The sequence below is a fragment of the Pyrgilauda ruficollis genome, unplaced genomic scaffold (genome assembly GCF_017590135.1).
Source record: "Pyrgilauda ruficollis isolate IOZ18807 unplaced genomic scaffold, ASM1759013v1 scaffold18, whole genome shotgun sequence".
Lineage (NCBI taxonomy): Eukaryota > Metazoa > Chordata > Aves > Passeriformes > Passeridae > Pyrgilauda > Pyrgilauda ruficollis.
In genome coordinates, this window is record NW_024516984.1 from 9,322,868 (window position 1) to 9,349,101 (window position 26,234).

Genomic DNA, 26,234 nt, shown 5'->3' on the forward strand with positions numbered 1-26,234 from the left:
CGTGGGAGAACAAACTCCTAAGAAGGCATTTGTAACAAGTTTAGGGGCGAGACACCGGCGTGTTGGACAATGCGTTGACTTCTGTGATAAATGTTCTCTGAAAAGTAATTTCCAGAGCTAGCAAGGAATTATGTAAATGGAGAAATAATCAGATAAGGTGATCAACAGTGAGGAAATGAAACAGTCTTTCAGGGTTCAGTTATGAAAAGATGATTGGAATGCATTTAGCAGTATTCAGCTAATGAAGTTAGAGTTGTAATTTCAGGCAGGTGAGGAAACCAAACAAATTTTAAATGATAAATCAATATTTATGTTTTTTAGGCTTGGAGGAAGTCAGGACTTCAATTTTTTTTTTCTTTTTTTGATTTCTATTTTGTGAATCTATTTGCACATTTCAGAAGTACATTTTTTGGGATTTTCAAATAATGGAGCTAATCCAAGACCAATACAAGTGATGAAAATTTACTGGATTAACTTCTTTCAGTATAGCCAAACCTACAGAGATGTTAATATGGATAGAATGGCATTTGATGTTAGACAGGGAAGGATGCTGTGGCTTATTAGTTCTTATGGGATGGAAGGAGAGAAACACATTGTCATATGCTAAAGGAGATAGTAACTGTCACTCCCCCGAGCACATGATACCAATGTGGAAATCTTATGAAGTCTGGTTATCACTGTTTTTATTAAATATTAGGTTATCACATTTCCACTGATGTCTGCCTGTGTACTTTCATAATTTTTACTGTTAGATGACATCACTGCTTTCTGATTGCAAATACTTTGCACTGCTACTAGCTCTTAGCTTTTGAGGGAAGATTTATTGGTATTATCCATGGATCTTTCTAGCAAGAGAAAAGCTACACATGCTTAAACAGCGCTGAAGTTGGAAATTAGGCAGGTATCCCTAAGCTGTGCAGTGCAGTTTTATTGAACCAGAGAAACTTATGTCTTGCAAAGTTAAAAGCAGGCTCAGGTGATGCCCTTTGCAGCTGCAGTCTGCCTGGAGCCCTGGGCTTTGTGGTTTTCAAAACCCTAACCCCAGGCGAAACCCTAACCCTAACCCCAGCCCTAGGCATCTTTTCCTGCCTAGGGCTAGGTCTGGTTCCAGGGAAAAAGCTGTGGAGGAAGGCCTGTTGCGGCAATTTTGCGTTGCTTTTGGGATGCCCTTCGCAGCTGCAGTGTGCCTGGAGTCCTGGGCTTTGTGGCAGCTTTTTTGGGGTTTCACAGAGGAACAAGAGGAAACTGGGGGGAGCCACTCTCCATCCCTTGGATTTCCCATTTTCAACTGCTCCTGAGACCACCACACAGGTCCTGAGACTATTTCTGAATTCAAAACCATTCTAGACACAGATTAAGCTTCTGGAGGGGAAGCCTTCATTCTGGAGGCTCGTGGGGTGGGTTAGCACTTCATCAGTGGCTGCAGGGGCTGGGGATGCTTTAGTGTGTGACCAAAGCCCATTGGGGTTTGGTGGAGCAGGAGGTGTCCTCAGCCAGGGCAATGCAGCCTTTGTGTCCCAAGCACCACAAGGCATCACATGCAGCATTGAGTCTCCAGAAGTTTAATTCTGGTTTTTGTTTTTTTTTTATAACCGGCTATCTGCAGTGCAGATATATTCCACACTGGTGGAATATATTTCAAACTAATGCATTTCCAGGCTACTAAAGCTAATAAATTTTCCAAGGTGTCTCTAATTTAGGCTTTTGTGCTTTCCAAAAGGGCTATTAAAAATCAGCCTGGTTACAAAAAATATCCTGCTTGTAATTAAAATGGCAAAGACAAATAAGCATTTCTGAGTTGCACACAACACGTTCCTTTTACTGACAGCAGACAGATTGCAATTTTTTAAAAATCAAATTATAAGAGTTAAAGCCAGGTTACTCAAGTTTGCTTCAAGTTCTTCATGCAGTTGTCTGCTGTTGTGTGCAGCTCTGTGTCCTGTTCTCCTTATGATATTGCATTCTTCTGGTACCACGGCAAGAAAAGCATTCTGCCTCTGCCCAGTGTGCAGCACCCATGCTGTGTCTCTCAGCTCATGAGCTGGCATCCAGTGCAAGATGCATTTTCATTTGCCTGGGCCTAATTTAGCAACACTGTTTAATGGAGGTGGTTGTGTATGGAGGTTCCTGCATTGTGCAAAGCAAGGCATTCCTAGAGATGCATTTTCAGAACTTCCTAAGGTGAAAAGCTTGGGTGGATATGAATGCTTTGCTCTTTTGGGCATGCAGATGTGGTACAAGTCAGAGGGGCAAGGTATAGGATTTGGTTTTTTAGATACTGGAATCACCACTTTGCTTGTTCTTAATTCTTGTGAAACTCACTTGAAATTTTTGTTTTAACTTATTTCCCTCTTAATTAGTGAAAGGTTTTTAGGGACAAAATTTCTGACTGTTGTCTGTGACTTTTTTCCCCCGCCTTGAGCCTAGGTTTGAAGGGATCTGTCATCTTGTGTTTGTGAGCTCAAAGTGTAATTATGAATAATTGGTTTAAGAATTAAATATTTCTACAGAAGGGTATATTTTAAAGCAGAATATATATGTAGAAAATCAGTATAATGCCATTAATTAAAAAAACCAAAAATCCGTATTAGTAGCCTGGAAGTATCCAAGCAGTAAAAAGACTTTAAGCTTTGTTTACATTTTGGCTGCAAGAGGTGCCTCTCTTTAAGTATTTAGATAAACAAACCAAAGCTGCTGTTTTCATTAGCATGTAAAACAGAGCCCAGTTTCCTTACCTGAGAGAACCTTAAACTAAAATTCAGTGGCAGAAAGCAATTTGATCTCTTGCAAATATGAGTCTTGATAAACCTTACGCTATGGAAAAAAAAACCCAACAAACCAACCTTCAAATTTCGTACCTATTGACATTGCTTAATAAAAACATCTCGAGTGCTGGTGCTTCTGGGTGTGTTTCCAATAGCAATGTGATTGCAAGGCTCCGTGGATAAAGTTACCAATCCTTTGAATTCTGACCTTCAGTCTAAAACAGCTTTAGAGGTTACTCTTTTTCCTTTTTGTGAGATTGCAGAGAAAAAGTTAATGCTGCTGGAAGGAAGCGGGGGAGGGAGCTGGGCTTGGAGATGAGAACTGGGTCTTTGAAGCCATCTGAGAAGTTTTCCTTTGGCCTTGATTTGTAACAACAAATATTGGCAGTCTGAGTCAGTAATTATATGGAGTTTCAAAATAGAATTGAATGTTTTATTTTGAAACTTCTGTGAATACAATTACTATTGAGATCCAATTGATTCTAAGGGAAATTATACTGTTGGGTTTGACAGTATGGATTCTTGGGGCAGCTGTAGCCACCAAAACCTGAGAGTAGCTTAAGTCTATCATCTGTGTCCACAGGGAGAGGACACCTCAAAATTGGGTCCCCTGCATTGACTGGAAGTGCTTTTCTCTCCCCTGCAGATGAGGGTTTGGATGATCACCTTTTGACTAAATCCTTAATTTTAGATGACTACGCATAGGTGAGAATTTAGCTTCTGCTGAACAAGTGATGCTCATGATATAATTACTGTAATGTTTAGAAGTATTTATTGTGTTAAATTACCTAAAACAGTTTCTGGGAAAAACATTGTTGCAAGTATAAAATAAATCACAGGACTATTCAAACTTAGACCTTCACTTTGTCCTTTTCATTACAAGGCCCACAGTGGGGAATATTCATGCATGTCACTTTTAGAAGATATTCAGATCACCAAAAGAAAAATTTGTGTGACTGAATGTTTAAAAGTTAAGGATGCACATATTTACTAATGTGTATGTAATAATTTCAGCTAAAGCAAGGTTTGTAATTTGAATGTGTATTTATGAGTCACTTATATTAGTCATAAATGCAGGTTTGTCTTAATAATTTGTCAAAAAGTGAGACTGGGTTGCTGTTCTTTCAACAGTCTTTCTAATTCAAAATTATTTAATCAATAATTATTTTCTCTATATAATATTTTTTGGGCTTTTTGTGCAAACTTATATGTCAGTAGCTGAAAAATTATGTAATAATTGGCACAAATAACTAAAATACAGTAATGATCCACTGCTCCATCTACTGTTGAACAGTGACATGAATAACACTCCAGAAATAAAATTGCATTTAGGAAATAATAACAAAATGGAATTTACAACAAAAAAAAACCCCTATTGTTTCTGTGGTTAGAGAACAAACATCTTTTCCTAACAGTGCATTCTGAGTATGACTTTAATTCAGAGTAGAAAGAGGAACTTTCCATCTTCTCTTTCACCTTATAGAAGGTGATGAGAAAACTGCTTTTGTTCATGTTAGTGGGAAAAATTTAGAAAAAAGACAATCTAGTATTACTGAGCTGACTCATGTCATACAGGGCACTGTATTTATATCACTAGCAAAAATGTAAGTTATTGCTGTGAAAAAAAAAATGTGCAATGGTTTGTAAGTTCTACCTTTATTCTAGTAGCACTAAATGAAAGATGAGGAAGGCCTAAGCAGTCGTGGGAGGATGAACTATGGAAAAATGGCATGTGTGTGAAATGATGTGTTTTTTAGTCTTTGCAGAACAACAGGACTTGATTATTTTGTCAGCTCACTGGTAATCTCTCATTTGTAGTGTGCTCTTCCTGCAGCCCAGTCTTCCGAGGAACTACTGACCATAGCTTTTATCACCCTTAGAATGCTAGCAAGCTGCTTCTCATCATCAGTGGTGCATTTGATTTGACTTGTTCATTTTTAAAAGCAAATTACTATTCACATCGCACAATGAAGGGTGATTATTTTCAAAGTTTAGGCAGTTATGTTTCCATGCTGAGCTGCAGTAAAAGCCTGAATGTCAATTAGAAAAATTAGCTGTTTCTTAAGGAACCTCACAGGTTGCAATTTACTCCCATCATTTCACCCCCTATCTTGTAAACTGATAATTTTCAAATAACTTTCTTCAGACACATCTTTATTGTCTTCAGCAGGACTTGTTTTATAAATAGTTACATGTTTATATATCTTTTGAGCAGAAGTTTTTGTGCAACAAATAAAAGTAATGCTCCACTGGTTTCTTAGGTACTGCAGACAGTATTAAAAATCCCCCTGTAAAACTCTTGAACCTTATTGGAAAATGGAAGACAATTTTCTATAGCTCAATTTAATAGCTAAGACATTGCTAAAATGAAGACTGTTGTAGTTGGAAAAGCGACATTACTCTTAAACCTGAAGTAGATCTCAGAGCTCTGCCCTCAGGATGTCACAGACCTGCTGTCTCGGTCTTTAGGGAAAAGCCACCACTTTTGGGTAGAATATCTACTTCCAGTGATCTGGAGACCAAAGATTTTCAGTATTTTTGTGTGCCAGTCATTCCCTTCCTGAGATTTCTAGGAGAGATAAATAATGTAGGGTGTTGAAAAATACCTGAAGGGAAATTATAGTATTAGATACGTTTAAGTTCATCTAGGAAACCTGTCCTTCACCCTGACAAACTACTTTTTTATTTTGCATTTAGAATACTGAGTATATATATAATTTACACTGCTGGTGCTTGAAAAAAAAAAAATATATATATATATACACACACACTATTTTTTCCTCCCTTTAACATAATGCTTTTAAGATGCAAGAAATCTACTGAAAAAAAATGAGCAAGCTTTCACTTTGGAGTGTGAAAAATTGAGATACACTAAGGAATTGGCTTTCAAACTAGACTTTGAATGCTTCTTCTGGGCTGTCTGCATTTTTTTATGTCATAGCTGTCAGCTATTTCAGAATCATATGTAAGTCATGCATTCATTCAAAAAGCTAAAGCAGCATCAATTTAAGATTAATAAAGATTACTATTTCCTATTTTTAATTATACTAAATGGTTCTGTAATTTGCACTGAAATGATGGATTGAAAACAGCTACAATTTCATGCAAACTAGCAAAACTAGCAAATTTGAGCCAGCAGTTCATCCGTGTTTTGGCTAAGGCCGATGGCTAACAGCACATACCTTTTCTTATAACACGTTACACAGACATTAGTTTAATATGAATTTTATCCAATATATCTTGAAAGAATATAATTAAATTGTTCTTCTTAGGCACACTGATAGTTTTTGGACAGAACACTTTAAATGGTTGATGTCTGTCACTTTTACTATTTGTATTTACTAAGGCCTTTCTGCTTTTGCTCACATGAGTAGCATGAGACAATATGGGCTCCTGTCAAATGCTGCAAACTTCTGTTCCAGCCAGGGATGTCTCTAGGCAACAGCTGCTATGTGTAAGATAAAACTTGTGTGGAGGCATAGGAGGGATATTGCTGCTTCAGAGGGTTCTGACGTCACACTGCAGTTGTTATGGGGAGAGCCAGGTGGTGGCTCTCAGGAGCAATGGGATACATCTTTTGCTTTAGTGAAGTGTGGTCTTCCTAGGCCTATTTCTGATATTAAATATTTCAGTAGTATTTCCTGCTTGGAGACAAACATGTGAACACCCCACTGCTCCATATCCATCTTACATCTAATTTTTCTTAATTACCAGAACATCTGCAATCATGGCACCTAAGCACCCAGTAAATGTTGTGCTCCAGATGGACCCATTTTACTTGTGCTAAAACAAGTGTGTGACACTGCATATGAAGTTAAAACCATATTGCATGAGTAATGGTTGTAATAATATACCCAGTGGCTTGTTGTGCATTTGATGTTATGTAATAGGCCTGGTCCTTTACTTCTTAGGACTCTTGAGATGCCAGCTGCATTAATGGGAATGCAGAATCAGGACAAATTTAGGCATGATGTAAACATATGCAAATCCCACTGAAATTTCTGTTCCAAACCCAGTGTTAGTGCAATTGTGGTTTGAAAATTATGTTGGGTGCCAGTGACCAACAACCCACCCTGCACTGATTTGGTGTGCAGTTACTGGGAAGAACAAACCCCAAAAGATAAGTAAACAAACCTCTTTTAAGTAGGTTTCAAATCGGTGCAGTACTCAGCTGTCATAATTAGATTACCTATGGAAATAAAAAGAACTGCACTCACTTAAACCAAATGAGGATCTGGTCCATGGTATCAGCTGTAGCATAAGTTCATAGGTTAGACCCTATCATGGGGTAATGATATACACTGATCTGAAGTCCAATCTTCAGACATCAGATAAAGAACTTTAAGGCACTCTTTAATGGCTGTATAAACACAGAGGACCCTACTTTATCTCATATCCCCCATCTAGATCATTTATATGGCATCAGTTCCCATACTGCCTACATGCCATACTACAGAAGAGATTAAAAATTCAAAGCTGATTCTTTCCTTGCAATGCATCGTCAACACCCTTTTTCTGATCATCTTAGCCTCTGTGTAATTTATCCCATGTTTATCCTCACATCATCAAGCTCTGTACGTGTGTGTGGGGATCTGTCTTACTTTAATTAAATACAGAGACTGGGCACACTCCTGAAGTTATTACTTAGATGTAACTCCCAGTAGGGACTACAAACTAAACAACCATAAGCCTGTTTCAGTCACCTTTTCATTTAAAATACTAAAATTTATTCATATATTTGTGCTATTTGGTTTTGGTTTTTATTTTCAATAATGGAATGAAATAGATTTATGCTAAAATTTGCATGCATCATTGAAGTCACAGTCTTCTTTTTAAATATTTTTTTATTTCCATACCATCATTTAAGTATCACTGTTTTTGAAAAAGGGTTTTGAGTTACATTTTCCAGTGTTAGATTGTACCTCACAACAACAATATTATATTTTTTGAGTTTTTCTAGAAATAAAAAAAAAAAAAAAGAACTTCTGCTTTGTTAAAGTCTGTGCCTGATATTATTCTTTTAATAGATGTGGGTCCTACAGTCAGTGAAGCAAGATGCGCCTTTATATTAGATTTGGTAGGGCTTTTAAAAAATGATCTTATTAACACTGGTAAAGAATTCAGTGGCAAGCTTTTTCCAGAAGATCGTGGCTGTTCCAAAAAAGCATATAGTTCAGAATGATTGCATAGCCTTGTGCTTCAGGGTTTCATTGACTTTTACCTGACAAAACTGCGTGACTCCATAATAAGCAATTTGTATTTCTTTCACAGTTTAATATAGAACACGATAAATAGTTTTCTTGGCGTGAGACGTGGTTTGTGACTCTGAAGAAGTGATGGGATTGTGTTTGTGCTGGCTACGCAGACGGGCCCAATCGAAAGCTGCTTATTTTGACCTGGGTTCCCATATATGGTGTGTGACTGTCCCGAGATCCCTTTTCTCCGCTAAACAAAATGAAATCCTAGGTGCGTTTTCAGCTCGAGGTTGACTTGTAGCTTTGCAAACCGATCTGCTTTCCTGAAGTATTCCCAATGTACTTGCTGCAAAATAATGTCTCACTTACTGGGATGTAGTAGCCAGAAGATATTTCTCCTCTAGAAGTATTGCTTTCACATTCACAGATTAGTTAATTGAAGGTAAGGATATATTAGCAGTGAATAACCAGAGGTTTTTGTAAAGAGAAAAAAAGTTCTGTTTCAATCTGTTTATACCGTATAAAGTTGGGGGGTTTGTTGATTTTTCGTTTTGTTCTGGTTTTTGAAATTTAGTACTTTAGACCTAGCATGGTATTAAGACTTCTTTTTTGGTACTACGAATCATTACTCTGTTTTCCTCATCATATGTGGATTATGCGCACTGAAAAACAGTGTAAAAAAATTAGTGTTACATGAAGTGAAAGATACTGTCTGCATAGTGGAAATGCTCTGGAGAATGCTGGTCAAATTTAGTTGTTATGTACGTTATAATGTTTTTTAATGTAATGTACGTATTTTTGAAAGAGTTTTGTTTTTTTTTTTTTTAAATTATGAGCAAGTAGAAGTTCTGTAATAGAAAAGCATCATAAACCCATTTCAGTTTAATGGTTTACTAATTAAATAACTTAATTACCTATTGATTGGTAAAAGCTAAGGTTACTTAATGCACAAATTTAACTCTATGCAACCATCTCTTCCTTCTTTGGAAACATACAGTCTGTAGAAACAGACTTTATACCGTTTCAAATTTTAAAACTTTAGTAAGTGATTAGTAATAATTAAAATACGAATTTGACTATATTTGCAATTGTTTTCAGGCGTAGAGGTATTTAATGGTTTAAGTGGTTTAAATCATTTTAAAAGTTCCAGATATTTTATTTAATAAATGCCCTTAAATTGGAGAAGGCTAGCTTAAATAGTTTTAGCAGACCCTTTCTTTACAAGGTTGCAAGAATCTCAGATATTTGAGAACAAATCTGTTACATATCCAATCAAAACGGCATGTCCGGACGTGCACGCTGTTTGTATGCTTAAGAGCCTCTAGGAGTATCCCTATTTAGCTTCTCTCATTGATATAATGTTGGTGTAATTCCAGTTATTCTATTAGGACGGCTTTAGTTTAAACCCAGTTTACAAGAGGGGACGCATCTACGGACAATTCAACTTTCTAAATGAGGCGGGACCCGAGGGATTTTCAGGAGTTTTTCTGGGGTGAGGCTGAGGAAGGTGCGAGGAAGGGGGCCCCTGTCGGCCGGGCAGGGGGCGGAGGGGGCGGCCGGGGGCCAGGGGCGCGCACTTTCCGCGGCGGAGCGCGGCAGCCCCGGCTGCGTTTCGCCCGTGCGCGAAGGCTGACTCCAGACCGCGCAAGCCTCATTGCAGTTGTTGCTTTTAAACCAATAAGGCTGGGACAAGAGAATAGCTGCGGTTTGCATTACAAAAACAAAAACAAAACCCAAAGGGAAAAGAAAAAAAAAAAAAAAAAAAAAAAAAAAAAAAAAAAAAAAAAGGCGAAGGGGAGTGAGAAGGAAAGCGGGCGCGGGAGCGGCGGCGTGCCCCCAGGCAGTGCCTGGGCAGACACACACGGCTGAGCAAACAGACGGCGGGGCTGCAGGCAGCCTCCCTTGGCCGCGCTTTGTCTGCCCAGCCCCGGCCCGGCGCGGCCCGGCCCCGGGGCGCTCCGGCCCCCCGCGCCATGGCAGGCGCGGCCGCCGCGCTCTGACCCGCGGAGCTGCGCGCCGGCACCGTGAGTAGCGGGGACACTGACGGCGGGACGGGCCAGCCGGGGGGACAGCGCCGGGAAAGGGGCCGTGCCCAGCCCCGCTGCCCGGGAGCGCGGGGTCCCGGGCGGCGCGGAGGGACAGCGGCGCTTTCCGCGCGTTCTGCCGCTCCAAAGGAGAGCGGCGCTCAATTATAAATCACTGGGCGCAGCAGTTAATTTTGGCCGTAGTTCAGGCTGGGGTTTGTAGGCTTCCCGCAAAACAGATGTTAGGAGGTTCTGTTTATTGTGATCAGCCAGGTTTGGGGATTCTCCTGTTTGATTTCCTCGAGTGCTAATGGTTCGGCAGATAGGAGTAACGTGATGGGGAGATGTTAAATGGGAGGTGGAAATAGGCACGTACGGTACGAAACCAGCAGACCTTGTTGAAAGAGACATGAGAGCGTGAGAAAAATAATAAAAAAATTGGGAGGAGAATGCTTGACAGAGATTTTGACAGTGCTTTCTGAAGCAGGAAATCCTTTTGCTTAATATGTTTAAATTTTCCAAACACCAAGGAAAACATGCAGATCCCCACAGGAGAACTTTTCAGGATGACAGAATAAACATCTACACAACTGAAATATCTGACGTTTATTGACGTTTTAGGTGGCTTATTCAGAACGGTGATCTTAGATCAAGGAAGTTAAAGACCTTCTGAAGTCTCGTTAAATTTACATCTTCCTTTTGAGCAACCAGGACCCACCAAACATTCTCTTGGTGTTTCAAACACCAAGAGGAAGGACTGCTCTTTACAGTGCAAGATTGATTCTGGAAAAATAAAGGTGTTAGTGCACTTAAAATTGCTTCTTTGAAGGTGGCTGGGGTTTGGTGTGGTTTTCTTTCTTCTGTAAGCAAACATTCAAAACTGAGGTAAGTGGAAGAGATAAAAGCTTTCCGGGGGAAAAAAAAAAAAAAAAAGATAGTGTGTTTCATGTAGTTTGTTTAAATTTAAAAATGAGCACCGGGGGAAATTTGGAATAAGAAGTGGAAATGTGGTGTAGTGTATCATTGGAAGTTTTTAACTTTAGATACCATGTATAAAGATTATTTTATTTTCCAACCCATACTGAGATGGTCGCAAAGCATCCGCCAGAACGCAGACTACTGTTTTGAGGTGTCAAATAAATGAATAGTATTTATATGAATACGCACTGGTAAAAGTACATATACATGTGTGTTAACGCATTACAGAATTATAGGTGTATAAACATGTAAGCACATGGCATTTTCATGTTGCTCACAAACCTATGACATGCAGTTTTTAGCCAAGCACCTCACTGCTGTCAGAGTTTTCCCAAGGCCTGGAAGGGTCTGGAAATGAGCAGCCATCCCCTCTCAGCAGTTCTGCGCAGTGACAGACGGATTGAGTCATGCTTCACCTTAGGAGAAAAAAAGAATGAGTAATCATTTTGTTTGAATTGTAATAAGTATGAAATATTTGTCAGGAGCCAAAAAAATCTTGGAAAAGCAGAAGGACATTCTTAAATGGCTGGTCATAATAGAAGCATTGTCACATTGTAGTATTTCTTAAGGGGAAGAAAGTGTTAGGATTTCAAAATGTTTCATTCATGAGTGTATGAAATGAGCACACAGGATAGCACTTCAGAAGCATTTAAACTGGCAATTAAAAATTTAATAACTGCAATTACTTTCTTTTGCTTTAACAAGTACAATTTGTCTTTGATGTGAATATCTAATGAAAAAGCCCAGCCTCTTGGAGCCCAGCGATATATGATTATTGGAAGAGGGAAAATATTACCAAGCTTCCTGGGTTGCCAGCAAGGTGCCTTTCTGCAGCCAATTTTAGTTTTGTAACATTTTGGCTGTTGAAGCCATTATGTCGGTGGATACCGACTGCGTTGTTCTTGTAGGGAGGTAAAGAGTGCTGTTGGGAAAAAAGTCCCTTTCCCTCCCTCCCTCCACCCCTTACTAAAAATGACAGATTTTTTTTTTTTTTTTCCCCTAAGAAGGAACACCCTCGTTTGATAACTGCCATTGTCTTTGAAATTTGCTTCTTTAAAGTAGAACTGCATTTTAAGAGAAAACGTGTGTGCTGGCTATAGTTTTCTGGGTTAAATTCTTATTTTCACTTTGAAAATTTCTTTTCAGCTGGAAAAATGTTTTAAATTATAGCCATTAAAAAAATTGCTCCTAGCAAGCAAAAATACTGTGGAAAACCTGTAATTTAGACAAGTACCTACATTTTATTTGCTCTGTGCTGCTGAAATTTAGAATCTCTTCCCATTTACAGTTTACTTTTCACAGAACATTATTAACTTTTTGGCTTCATACATGATCTTCTGTCAGATGCTTTTGATTTGTAATTTAGCAAAGTATAATAAACAGTGCAAAAGTCATGAATTTTCCTCTGCATCCTGAGCTCTGTGGTAGGGAATATGTGATAAAATGTGTACCTTAAGTCCTGTTTGATGATCTCTCAAAGCAAGTTTGCCTTCTGGAAATAATTTCTGGGGTTGAAGAGCATGGTATTAACAGATTTAATGTGGCTATTCAGTGGATTGGTGGAGTACTATGTGAGGTTTAACAAAATGAGAGAGACAAATTGAACATCAACAAAACCTACATCTGTGAAGAATTATAAATTTAATTAGAAAAAAGGGCAAACTTAAAAGACCTCATTAACTAATCAGAATTTGATGTTACTGATTTAAGATTCTTAAATGGATGAATTTTAAGTAGCTTTGCTATCATTGTCCTTTTTTTCTCGCCATGTACTACATAGTGCCCAATCTGCAGTCTGTATTAAGGAGAAAGATGTGACTGTTACTGACAAAAATCAAATTATACAGAGTAATGTTTTTGAAGTATTAAGAAGAACGTGTATGCCATTTAGCCTATAAGGCATTTTTAGTTTAAGCAGAGCACTGAGTATGAAGGGGGTGTGACAGTTCCTTTTTTATTTTATTTTTTTTAATGTGACCCATTTCTGTCCAGATAAGGCCAAGCATTTGGGTTTTTTCCCCCCACTTTTTATTTGATATGTGAGTTATGTTGCCAAACTTCAATTACCCAGAAACCTGTTGACAAAATGGGAATATATGAGAGAAAGCACAAGCACACACCACCCAGAAATGTTTTTATTCTATGAATTAACTGCTCGTCATAAGTGTGGTTCCTTACTAGGTTGTAATTTTGTACTGCACATAAAAAACTGAAAGCATGTGAAGTGTAGCATTTTGTAAACTGTAACTAATTTCAGTCACATCTGTGTCTAATTGTTGTCTGCATTCGCATTCTTGAGAGTAGATTTATTTTTCCTGGACCACTCTGTGGATTCAGCTGACCAGCCTAAGTGAGGATTAGTTGTTTTAAAGTTATTTTGATTAAAGAGTCATTTTTAAATTTGGTAACGTGCAACACATGGTTTAAATAATCCTTGAGACACAAAGGAATATATCTAAAGTATGTCTAATGAAAATGAAAATTGTGGATATGAACTTTCACAAATCCTGGAGTGTTGGAGGACATTTAAGGTATATATTTAATTCACTGTGAATGAGGTGGTTATTTTTTTTTGCCCTGTCCCACAAATACCGAAATGAGATCATTCCTGCTATGCACATACATGAACATGTATGTGTATATATATATACATATATATATATATAATGTATATATGATCAAATGTACAGAAGCTGCTATTTTTGTAAAAATTTGTTACTTAAAATAGTGAGGATTACATTTTTTAAAAAATTTAAATCAAGTACGAATAAATGTGTAGTGCATGTTGGAAAATATCAGTTATTTAAAGCATCCATTTGAAAAAGGAAGTTTTTTCGATTAGAAAAGATGGGTTTTATAAGATCCTGTGCAAGAGGGAGTGAAGATAGCTCTGTAGGCAAACTTAGTTCTCACCTATAATTTTTTCCAGGTGTTTAGAAGTAACAGCAGAAGCATATCCTAAGGCACTCTGCAGCAGTTTCTGGGGTAAAGAACTAAGGGGAAAAAAAAATTCCTTACACCAAAATGCAGAGTTTTGACTCTATCTGCTAGTCTAGTTTGATTTGGCATGCAACGATGTATTGAAAAGCGTGTTATGCAGTACTTTAAGTACCCAGTTATAAAAAGATTGATGTTCTTCAGCATGCATTATTGCATGCTTCTTGACATCATTTGTAATGTTCTTCCTTGCCTGACTGCCCCTAGCAGTTGTTTACTCTTGCTAGTAGTAATTCTGTCTGTGATTAAAAATAACAAAAAACCCACCCTACAGACACATAAGTAGGATTTGCTCGGATGATTTTTATGGCACTTAAAATGCCTCATCTCCCTTGTCTTTGCTCTGTGATCATTTAAGAGATGTCAGTTCAGGTTGAATGGGAACGCACAAGAAAGATCCTCGCTGCAGACATTAAGAGGATATATACCTTGCCCAGAGAAGCTTTCATGTGCTTTTGAGCTAACAGTGTCTAGGAGTGTATTTCCACCTGAATTTTATCACCTGCTGACAATTGTTACTGCCTAGAGTTTGTTAGTAAAGCAGCAGAGGTTTTCTGAGGGAATATGAAAACTATTACTCACCTGAGTTATAAAAAGGAATCATTTGATTAAACTAAAAAATTATTGGTGGGCTTTCCAGTGGAAAAAGATTCCTTTTCTTCATGAGCGACCTCAGCGGTAAATTCTACAGCTTCCTCCCATTTATTTAGCCAGAAGTATCCTTTTAAGTAATTTTATCAGAAATCTCATTAGCAGCCGAGATTTTTAGGAGTGAGACTATGCAATAACGTGGAGTTTTTATTTTAATTTGACCTGGCTGGAGATGGGCTTCTTTCAGAGGTGTTCTGTAAGGCTGTGTGCTATGTAGTGAAGGTCATTGACATAGGTAGACTTGCCCTTTGTTATCCTCTATCCCTCCTCCCCAAAAAATAACATCATCACCAGCTTGCCTTTGGGGTGAGCTTGACTTGTGGGTTCCCTGTGGCCCAGGCACAGAGGAAGGATGGCAAAGAGCAAAGGAAGAGGAAAACCAGTATGATGAGGGCAAGACTCTGTCAGGAGCGAAGGAGAGAGGAGGGATGCGAAGGGCGAGAGGATGCTGAGGGGCTCGGGCAGGAGCCGCGGGTGCTGCCCTGGGCGGGCGGCGCGGCGGGGTTACCTTTGCGGGCTGCAGGCAGAGCCGAGCCGAGCCGAGCCGAGCCGAGCCGAGCCGAGCCGAGCCGAGCCGGGCCGGGCCGGGCCGGGCCGGGCCGGGCCGAGCCGGGGGAGGAGTGAGCCCCGGTGCAGCTGTCACGGGCCCCTGATGAATCACTATCCCGTCACTTGGCTGCCGTCCCCTGGCGCGGGGAGGAGGGAGAGAGACCTGCCGGGGAAACAGCAGTTGAGCCTTCAATTTAAAGACAATATGCCTTTCAGGGGCACCGCACCCTCCTCCTCTCCCTTTGGATTTAAAGGACAGAATTGTCATCCGTAGTGATATCCTTTCTTTAAATTAAGGCCTCGTAGTAAAGTGGAGTAATAGAAGCTTCTGTTTGTTTCCCTGGTTTGCAGGTGCAGAAGTCCCAAACCAGTTCAGATGTTGCTGTTTCCTCGAGCTGCAGGTAAGGATTTGACAAAAAAAATGCTAATTTTTTGTGAGTCTTCTATTGTTGGGGATTTTTTTTAACTTCAAGTGATAAGCAAAATATTTATTCTTGTTTCTCACATTAAGCAGATGAGTAAGTGCCGGAGCGCAGCCTTTACGTCTGTGCAACCACGTCTGTAAACCATGAACATGTAACTTTTCCACTAAATTGTTTGAGTTTGTATTCGATGCAGGCATTTTGAACTCATTGCAGTATCATCTTCTTCTTTTTGTGTAGAATGTTTTAGGTAAAGAAATATTAAATGATCTATGTTTAGAATCTGTGATAAAATTTTGGTTAAAACACAAAAGCTTTGTACCTGAAAAGACACTTAGAGTATTTATACCATTACTGCAGGAGTAATTTTATATATAATTTTAATAGTCTTTAAAAGATCCTAAGCATTTCTTTTAAACTGAAAAATTACTAGTTCAACTGCCTTGGAGGCACAGTAACCTATGAAGTTTCTACTGGGAGCAATTACTTAGAATGAGTACGTCAAATAACGATATCAAAAGTTTTAGCTATAAAGGAGCAGAAGGATAGGGAACTTCAGTCATAAGCCCCAGCACCAACCAAGGGATATGTCATGGTGGTGGTGACTGTTAATATAGGGCTATTGAAAGCACAAATCTTAAATATTCAGCTGCTTTTGTGCGCCTTAAACATTTAATTTTTGCTTTAGCTGGGAATTGCTCTTTCCTCATTTTGACTAAGCGACAGCTGCTGAGGCACAGCAGAGTGCTCAGGCACACTAACGCCTGTATGGACTCACTGTACGTCGGTCAGATCCCTTTCCAATTGGGCACGCTTTATGTAATCCACAAAGCAAACAAGTGAGCAGACATAATAATGTTTTAATGCTGCATTTGTTTCAAAGGAAACAGAGTAACAATTAAGTAGTTTGCCAGAGTAAACACATACATCAGGAATATCTCATTCCCTGTCAGTAGATGATAGGTTTCCACAATTGCTTCAAGTGTTTTATTTGTTTTGGAGGTCCATTATATTGCCACTGAGTGGTAAATCTTGAAAAAGCAGAGTGTTAATTTGTTTTAAGAGAATATACGTCTTCATATGTTGGTGATTCCATCTTTGTACATATTTTAAAAATACAAGATTGCACCAAATTTTAATGTGCGGTGCTTGGAATCTAGGTTTTATTTAGTTGCAAGCTGCAAAAATAATTAAAGAAGCTGGCCACTCATGTGTGGGGCTACAACATGAGTTAAACACTGGAAAAGATCAAGTTGGGAAAAGTAGCTGATTTTTTGCTAAGTCTTTCTGGGATGTTGGTAAATAGCAGGCTGCATCTTATAAAGGCAGTTCCTCTGTAATTCATGTTGACTTATGTCACTAAAACGAGTTGCATCTTGTTTTCAGGTCTATGGAAATGCAGGATCTAGCCAGCCCACACAGACGACTAAGTGGTAGTAGTGAATCCCCCAGTGGTCCAAAACTTGATAACTCCCATATAAATAATAATTCCATGACACCCAATGGCACAGAAGGTGAGCCAGCTTTTTTTTTTTCAGTGTTTCATAATTTGTTTTTTCTCCTTTTTTGCTTTGGTGTTCTTACAGTCAGCAAGGTATATAATATTTTACTATTTTAAGTGTTCCATGTTTATTCATATGGTACATAACTGCAATGTTCAATGTTTATCAGTAGTTACTATTATCAAGTTTCAGCAATAGCTTTCATTACAGGTTTATGTTTCTTTCATGGAGTTTGAGTGGACTGAGCAGGTAGTATGTGCAGAGCTTAAATTAAAAAAGGTCAAAAAACTGAAAAAGAAGTTTAATGATGAGAGAAAAGAAGTAGGTTTTTACAATTTCCATAGTACAAAATGTAATTTTTCAGTCTTTTTTTTTCTATTTTGGTATTTCTTTATGTTCTCACTTTCTGCAAGCTCCTAAGGCTATGAGAATTTTGTCAAGTAGGCTAATAAAACTGAGTGTTGAAAGTTCCCCAGGCTAGCTTGCTGCTCTGATGGAGTGGCCAAAATTCAAACAGGTGTAGTAATTCAATGGGGTAAACTGATACCTATTTCTCAAGAAGCAGTCAGGCAGTTGATAAGTTATGTTTGTTCTCAGTAGAATACTAACAACAGAACAACCTAACAGCTTTGCCAGTAATATAATACATCTATAATACATATAATAATATATGTAATGAAACACAGAAGAGTTTATGAAAGAAGCAGCAAAAAATGCTCTTTCCTGTAGCATTTCTATGGCAATAGAGGGAAAGATCATACGTGACATTTAACTAGTTGTGTGAACAGAGACTTAATGCATTACTAGAAGACAGAGTCATGCAGGTTCAGTATTGCTCTTCAGTGTAAATGTGTAGGTGAATTGCTACAACTGTTGTAGCAAAGAGATGAGGTTTTTCTTCCTGAGAACTGGGTTGTAGTAGTGCTGTCAAACTCTTCAGGATTATGGACATGCATTTTTCCAGGAAAGGCACATGCCAATCAAACAGATGTTGTCCCCCCACTCAATTGCCCACATATCTTTGTTATTCATTGTAATTAGAGTCCTTGGTAGTGGGGACAGTTTATGGGTTATCAGATTAACAGGGACTTGTGCCAGACTTGTGTGTAATTTACTTTTTGCTATTGCTGTAAAAGTATTGTTTCAATCAAATATTAAGCTGTTAAAAAAACCCCACACCTATTTAAAGGATAAATAAAGCGCTTACTGTGCTCATGGAGTTTAAGCAGGAAAATATTTTATGTCCATAAATGAATATTCTTCCTTTAAAATAAACAAGTATGTTATTATATTTTTATATCATTTTACCAGGTATATACCACTTTTGGTACAGAATAAAATTGCCCTTTCAAATTAAAATTCCTCTACCTCTCAGAAGCCTTTGTTGTAAACTTCATGAGCTTTTCTACCTTCTATATAACATGAAGGTTCTTTTGTAGCAAGAAAAAAAAAAAAAAAAAAAAAAATAGGGAGTGTTCCTTGAAACACTGAAAGATGTTCATCGTCTGACTTGACTTTTTGTTCGACATGTAGGGCTGTGTGCATCCACTGTGGGAAATGCTTAATATTGCTTCATCAGGAAATGAGGTATATGTTATATCTATTAATGCACTGACCTCAGGTAGAAAATAATTTTGGAAATAATATCTCAGCTTCTAGGTAGGTATCAGTTTATTGAAGGAAGTCAATTAAACCATGGTAACTTATTTGTCTGACACTAGAACTTTCCAGTTTAGAAGAATTTGGAGTGAATTCTACCCAGAAAGCTGTAACTTGCAATAGATGTTTGCCTCCTGAGTCGAAGCCAAACGGTTTTCTTTTGTCTGCCCTTTTCCCTCAGGTGACATGACCCTCCTCAGCACTGCAGACTGGCTGCTCAGCCCTAGCACACAGAGCCCCGCAGGTTTGGGTGCTGCAGTGGGCGCAGCAGGCGTGGGCACTCAGCATGCGATTGCGGATGTTGTTCCAAAAGTGTCCTGAGAGACAGCTTGTGCTTGACGGTTCTGCTCTCAGCTCTCTAATTTGAAAATTCCTGTCTCTGATTGCTCTTAAGTGACAAAGAAGGAAAAGTTTTTCAAGGAAACTAGTAGAAAAATTTATTTCTGAATGAGATGTGTGCCAAGAGACAAAATTTGTGAGTGAAGCAGATGCCTAAGAATCTGAAGGTGGAATTTTTACTGCTAATCTGTTTTATCTTGAGAAAATGTTTTGTTAGGCTCCTTGAGCTGCTAAAGAGACTTAAGGAGTGGAGTGATTGAAGCCAAAGTTTCCTATTTTTTTTTTAATGAAGGTTGAAGTAAAATTATTTTTTCTGGGATTCTTGAAGCAGAATCCTGCTGAGACTGGAGTGGCTGGTTGTAAGGATGTGGTTGTAAGGGCTCACCAAACTCTTTCTAGATGCTGCAATGTGGTTTGCTTGTTTGTTGCACATGGAGTGGAGATGTGGGTTGCTAAATCTTCACATGTCAAATATAATATGTGAAATCAGCTTCTACCATGCACACATTCTCACTAATGTGAGAGAACCGTCCTTCCCTAGCATAAAAGATCTTCATGTGACTGAGAAGAAGGGCCTCTAGGTATTTGCATGTTATAAATATCTTGTAAAGATATGTTAAATTTGATTTGACTATGGGTGTGATTTTGACAGGTTTCCATACCCTGAAGCACAGGATATGTTCACTAGATGAGGGGAAGGGAAGAAGAAAGAAAAAGGAAAAAAAATACCTGTCCCAAAGTGAAATGGCTGCATTTCAAACAAATGTTCATTAATTCCTCTAAGGCACATTTTCAGACTTGTCTTCTATTGATGTTTTTCTGCAGGAGGATGTGGTTGGAAGATAGCTCACTTTGTTAGCCAATATTTTTAGCTTCACAACTAGCTGTAAGTTTTCAAAGCACTGAATGGGGATTTAGTTGTGTGATTGAGTCTGAATTTAATCTCTACGTGCAGCTTATATATAATAACTCTTTGTGTGCTTAATTTCACTTTGAGAGAGCAAAATTCTTCTCTTGGCCAGGCAGCATGGTCTTCACTGATGAGGAAGTAACAAGGAAATTATAGACTTTCACCAGACAGAAATTTCCCAGGATCAAATGCAGAGGACTAAAATGTCTGGCTAAAGGCACTCAGAAAAATCAGGCCTAGTATGCCAAAGTGATGCTGACTATATAAATACTACAGTATTTGAGGTTTTCCTGTTCTCTTTAAGAGTATTTTCACAACATGCCCTCTATTGTAGGAAAGAGCAGGCGCTGGGCACCATAAAAATTATGGCCTTGCATAACTTGCCTAAGAAAATCTCTTTAAAAAAATTACTGGAGTAGGGATCAAAATGTTTGTAGTTTTGCCTTATCTCTAATCTTCCTTTGCCAGGGAATTGCCATGGTAGGTTGATACTGAAGGAGTTAAAGGAACAATAACAACAGAAGCTCATAAAATTGCCATTCATTAAGTTTTATCAGACAGCTGGTGGCTTTTCCAACACAGTGCCCACTTTGGTAGATACCCTTTGGAGGGGAAAGGCCGTGAGTAATCAGTAAACTTGAAAGGAGTAGGAAATCTGTTTTCCATGGCAGACAACTGTGCCCAGTTTCTGCCTACGGTGATCTTTACTTTTATCTTAAGAATGTAAATCAAATCTGATGGATAGCATAGAGTGAGAAACAGAAGCCTGTGGCCCATCATGATGATGTTTTATGCAACTGAAATGGAAAAGAATAGATGAAGACTGGGAGAAGGAGCTGTTATTTTCTGAGAAACTTCTCTTCATTCATTTAAGCAGTACAGACCTGCTACTGCCCTGTTATTTGAGTGTTCAAGAAGGAAGGAGAGAAAGCATTGTCATATCAAGTGGGAAGGGAAAATGGATAACAAATTGAAGATCAGATTTTCAAAGATACATAGGAAGGGAGGCTTCAAAGGGAGTTGGACATCAAAAATGCTTTGGAAAAAAAATGATTCTTACTCTTTAAGTACCTGCTGCAACATGAGAATGAGATCTGACACAAAGGCAGTCAAAGCTCTCCACTATGAGACTATCTGATTTGTGGCCATTAAAAAGGTTGTTTTAAGTCTGCTGAACATAAATCCATCTTCGGGGTTTCAAAAGGCAGCGCTGTGTGGTATGTTTGCTGTCAAGTTGCAGTATTACAGAATGGAGAAAAAATTGTTTTCAGTATTTCCTAAAGTAATGGGGGAGTAAGATGTTAAAATCTATAGAGAGGGTAGAGCTGGTCATTTTTATGGCATGTGATGTAGATTTCTCTAAGTAAATTATATTTCTATAAATTATATTTCTTGAAATTCTCGCAATACTTTGTAGCACTTAAAATAGTCTTTCAGTATTGCAATTAAGCAATTCAGATTGGCAGTGAATGATTTTTAATTTATTCCTATTTTTTTACATTCTTTGGTTTTTTATGTGCTTTGGGATGCAAAGTTGTGGTAGGTGATGATAATCAGACAAAATAATGGTTCTTTTGGTGATTCTGGTTGGATTCCGGTACCTTTTAATTATTCATTTCTGGAGTTCCTGCTAATTATGTATGCTGAAATTTCTATACTTGTGTTTGCACTAAGGAGCTTGATGGTATGAAACTTGTAATTGATACCTCTGTATTTAGACATCCTGAAATAATAGCATACTAAAGGTAGATGCAATATTTGCCTTTTAGTAGGGTATTAGTATCAAGAGCTGTGGATGCTGACTTCTTTACTCATCCCAGAAGAGTGCAAGAGGACTATTGTTTGGCCAGAGGCAAAAACTGCAGGGGTCCTGGGCTCCCAAAAGCAAGCTAGGGGTCTGTAGATGCTTGTAAGGATCTTCCACCTGATGTCACTTCTGGAGGATAAAAATCAGATACAGCTGATTTATGTGAAGGCAAGGGGCTGACTTGGACTATCCTTTCTTCCCTGCTCTTCACCTTTTCTTCTTTGCTGTATTACATTGGCTTTCTTCCAGACTCTTACCTGTGCTTTTATTCTTCTGCTTCACCAAGAGTCTTTCTGTCCTGAGCACATGTAGCATAATGCTCCATTATTCCTCTTTCATAGGCATTTGGCCAGTGAAATGACTTGTCCACTTCTCTGCTGACTCAGTTGAGCAACTCTGGTTGCAAGGTCTTGGGGAGGAGAGTGGATAATAAATATTTACTTACTGTCTTTTCTATATGTATGTGCATCCATTTTTGAAAGAGTCTCTATTTCAGTTTCCTCCGTAAGTTTTTCCTGAAAGAAAGGACCTCCTTTAAGTAATAAGTGAATAGCAATAGTGGTTCCCACAGGCATTTGAAGTAAACAAAATATTCCAAATGACAAATTACTTAAAAAAAAAAAAAAAGGAAAATCTTAGAAGCACCACTATTTTAATAGCATTTATTTTTGAAAGCTTCTCATATAAATGTTCACAACACATGCTGTTTCAGACAGTGGATGAAGTATGAGAGCACGCTCTGAGTGTGTCCAAGGGCCCCAGAGTGGTTGTGCCCAGGCTATGGGGTTTCAAGGACCTGTGAGGATGTCCACTTCTTTTCTGAAAACTAGCCCAAACACATCTTTCTAGGGGTGGCGTCTTTCCAGTGGAAGCAGCCTGTTATGCACGTGTGTGTACAGTTGTGTGATTCCATACAAAAATGTCATGTGAAGTGTCATTTGTCATATGCCTGGGCAATAACACAGATGAGAAGGAAATCCAGCCCCAGCTGTCACTGTGCACCTGCAGAAGGAGCAGAAGTAGTACATCTTAGTCAAAGATCACACCTTAATAGGGTAGTATTTGAAGAGCCTTAGCCACTTCAAACTTGTGGCTTGATGATGTAGCATTTGCATTTGCACCTTATAATCTTCTGATGGATTTTGCTTGGCACAAGTAGATAAAAAAGCATGAATCTTGGTTACACTTCAGGGTTAGCCATGTCATTTGACTCCTGGTCAGTGAGTGAAGTACCTGTGTCACTAGATTTGATGAAATGAGCTAGGGAATTTGTGCTGCTGGTGCTAGCTGGAGGGGAGCAGAAGCTGGCACTATCTCTCTTTGTGAATTTGGCTTTAGGTCTGTCAGTCCTGGAGTTCAGACACTGGCCAAATGTAGACCATATTATTTCCCATTTATGAAAAGTCCCACCTGCTTTGTCATTGTGCTTCTGTCTTCATGAGGTAGAGTTGTGTCTTGTACACCTAAATGGCAGAGCAGGCTTGACTTCTCCATGCTGCTCTCCTGTTCACTTGAAGATCTCCATGTTTCCAGACACAGTGAAGACAGCCTTCTCTGCCCTTAATGACTGGGCCTGTGATGTCTTGTGGTCATTTTGTCTGGCTTTGGTTAAAGAATATGAATACTGTTTGGGAACACTGCAAATTGTTAAACATGTACATGGTCAGATTCCCAACTGAAAAGAGGAAAAGAAAAAAGGAAATAGAATAGTCCATGACACTTTTAAAAGGATTGGTTTTGGATATATGCTGTCTCCATTTGCAGGGGAGAGATACAAATATTTGGTATAATTGGACATGTGAGTGTGAAGGGATAAGAACCTTAGTTTAACTCAGATACTCTCATTTCCCAGCTGCAGTGAATTTTAACCCATGACTGTACTTGTCAGATAAAAATCCAAGTCGAATCTTGCTTAGCAGCTGCAAATACTGTCCACCTTTGTCTCTATCCAGATGTTTTTGAATTTTCTTTCTGATTTTGCACTGTAGCAGTGACACCATTTCTTTGTAAATTTAAAGTTTTTACTGCTAGATGAGGAGGTACAAGGATGTTAAAGCTCTTTCATCTGAAATGCATGAGGAAGATGAGAGTCTTGGGGGTGCATGTGGTAAAACCTAAGTGTTAACCACAGCCCAAATATTGGAGAAGTTTTGAAGCCTCTCACATCAGAGGAGGGGAAAACAGAGAACAGTCTGGGCTTGAACTAGAATGTGCTGCTTTGAGCAGGGACTTTTTTTTGAAAACCATACAAAAATTTAGGCTGGAAATTACCTTCTGGTAGTTTCCAGACAATGAGATTCAGGAAGAGTTCTTTTCTTTGAGAAGCAGTAACAAGTAAGTTTATCAGGCTTCATGGTCAGAAGCTGATGATTTGATAATCTGTGATAGAAAGAGACAATAATATCCTGGATATGAATTAGTGTAATTGAATAGCCTGTAAACATTTTATAATTGCAAGATTCTTCACTACAAACAAAGGGTTGTTTGAATAAAATAATGGAAAATATAATCAGCTTAGAGGTTCAAGGTAGAATTTTTGTCTTGTTGTTAGTAAAAATTATCTTTGTGCTTCTAGGTGAACTTTGGGCTTGTATAGTGAGTACAGAAACAGGATGATGTCAAGCAAAACAGTGTGTGAATAGCAATTGATTATACATTAAGCACTTAATCAAGACTTACATGGTGTTTAGTTACTACTGTTATTTGAAGATGCCAGCCAAAATAGGGCAAGAGATTGTGTTTTTATGTATGTCTATAAACTAACTACCACACTTTGTTGAGTCTCTTGTAGCCCATGAACAATGAGAGCTGTCAGCCAAGAATAATTTAATTTTTCCCACTTTTTTGTAAAATACAAAGAATATAACATCATAGTGTTAATTCAATCTTAAAACTGCAAAATTAAAACCTGTTTAATGTCCGACATGTTTGCAATATTTCTATTCTGATTTAATGCATATGGCATAGCTGTTAACAAAGATGAGTTCAATAGAGCAAGCCTTATATGTATTTAATGTAATAAAAGCAATTCTTTTAAAAGATATTTTAAAACCTTACTTTTTGCTTGAATGTGCAAATCTTTATGAGGTATTCCTACAATTTCTGTGCTAGAAGTAGCCAAATATTAGGTCTCAAAATCCATATTTAAAATAGCCAGCATCTCATTCCTCACAACACTTTACTGATATTTATACCAGGAACTGCATGACAAGCTGTGAACTCAGAAAGTTGTTACTTGGCCAATGAACCACATGAACTTGTGGGTTCTGGTCTGAAGTTCTCTCTCTCAATAGAGTTCAGAAACTGCCATGTAAGTAATTTTTTAACCACCTTTGGCTATACAGCTGACAAAACAGGGTACATTGCACTTGCAGTCTCTGAGTTCCTTTAGAAGAAAAATCTTAGCAATCTATATAACATTAGACTAGCAGTTGTGACATGTATGAATTTTTTTGCTTTTTTTCTCCAAGCTAGCATTTGTGCTATTATCTGCTGCTCCTATTTTTTCTACTGTTCCGTGTGTTTACTTACACAGTTTCTTTTTAAGTATTTTTAGAATCTCACAAATCACTAGAAGCAAAAAATGAGGGGGAAAAAATCTCTTTGTTGACATAGTTTCTTAAGCTTCTTGATACATAAACCAAATCTAAATCACTAGTTCTAAATAAACACTAACTTTTTGCAGCAGGTTAAAAAGACATTAGTGTACTTCTTGAACTTCTATCTATTACATGAGTGGTTTGGGTGGCTCTAAAACTTAGTAGTACATTGCTAAATCAGAGACTGTCTCTAGAATTCAAGTCTGATGATTCTGCACCTCTGTGAAGGTCAGTTTTGATAAAGGAGCAGCAGAAATGGGAGCTTTCCTGTGTCACTTTCCACAGTTTCTGCCACAACTGAGCATGGTGTTGGCTGGTACTGGCAAGCTTGCAATATGTGTTGTCTAGATGTGGCAATATTCCCACTCATTTCCCTGTGTCATCTTGTGAAAGCTTAGGACATGTCACAGAAATGTTAATTGCCATGGAAAATGTAAGGAACTGAGCTCCAGAGCACCAGTAAGCAGCACATGGCAGGGCCAGATCTGTGCCCGCCCAAAGCCTGGCTTCCTTGGACAGCTCCATATGTCTCTCTTTATAGATGACTCATGTGCTGCTGGGATAGACTGTGAGACTTGTGTTCTTAGGCAGTCCCTTTGCAGTTCTCTTTCCCTCTGGTTCTGGGGTGAAATATGCTCCGTAGCAGGTCAGTTTTGCCTTGGACAAACAAGAGATCTTCCTTTGCAGTAAGAGAACATGTAAATATTTCCAACAGGCAAACCCATGGCTATTCTTCTCAGTTCATTTCTTTGTTTAGGAAGATTTTATCCTCTTAAATATGCTTAGGCTGATAGAAGGAAATATGCAGCAATTTTCAGGCATTTTGATTAAAGTGCT

At 38.5% G+C, this 26,234-nt stretch overlaps 1 protein-coding gene across 14 annotated transcripts in view; it reads left to right on the forward strand.

The window, feature by feature from the left end:
- EYA1 (EYA transcriptional coactivator and phosphatase 1) overlaps positions 1 to 26,234 on the forward strand; it is a 157,160-nt gene that overhangs the window by 56,487 nt on the left and 74,439 nt on the right. For 4 of the 14 annotated variants that reach the window (XM_041464451.1, XM_041464450.1, XM_041464449.1 and 1 more), the window contains exons 3-5: positions 15,511 to 15,560; positions 16,968 to 17,095; positions 18,924 to 18,986. In XM_041464451.1, coding sequence (XP_041320385.1) covers positions 15,511 to 15,560; positions 16,968 to 17,095; positions 18,924 to 18,986 — 241 coding nt within the window. The other 10 variants (XM_041464455.1, XM_041464454.1, XM_041464453.1 and 7 more) reach the window with 7 other exon arrangements.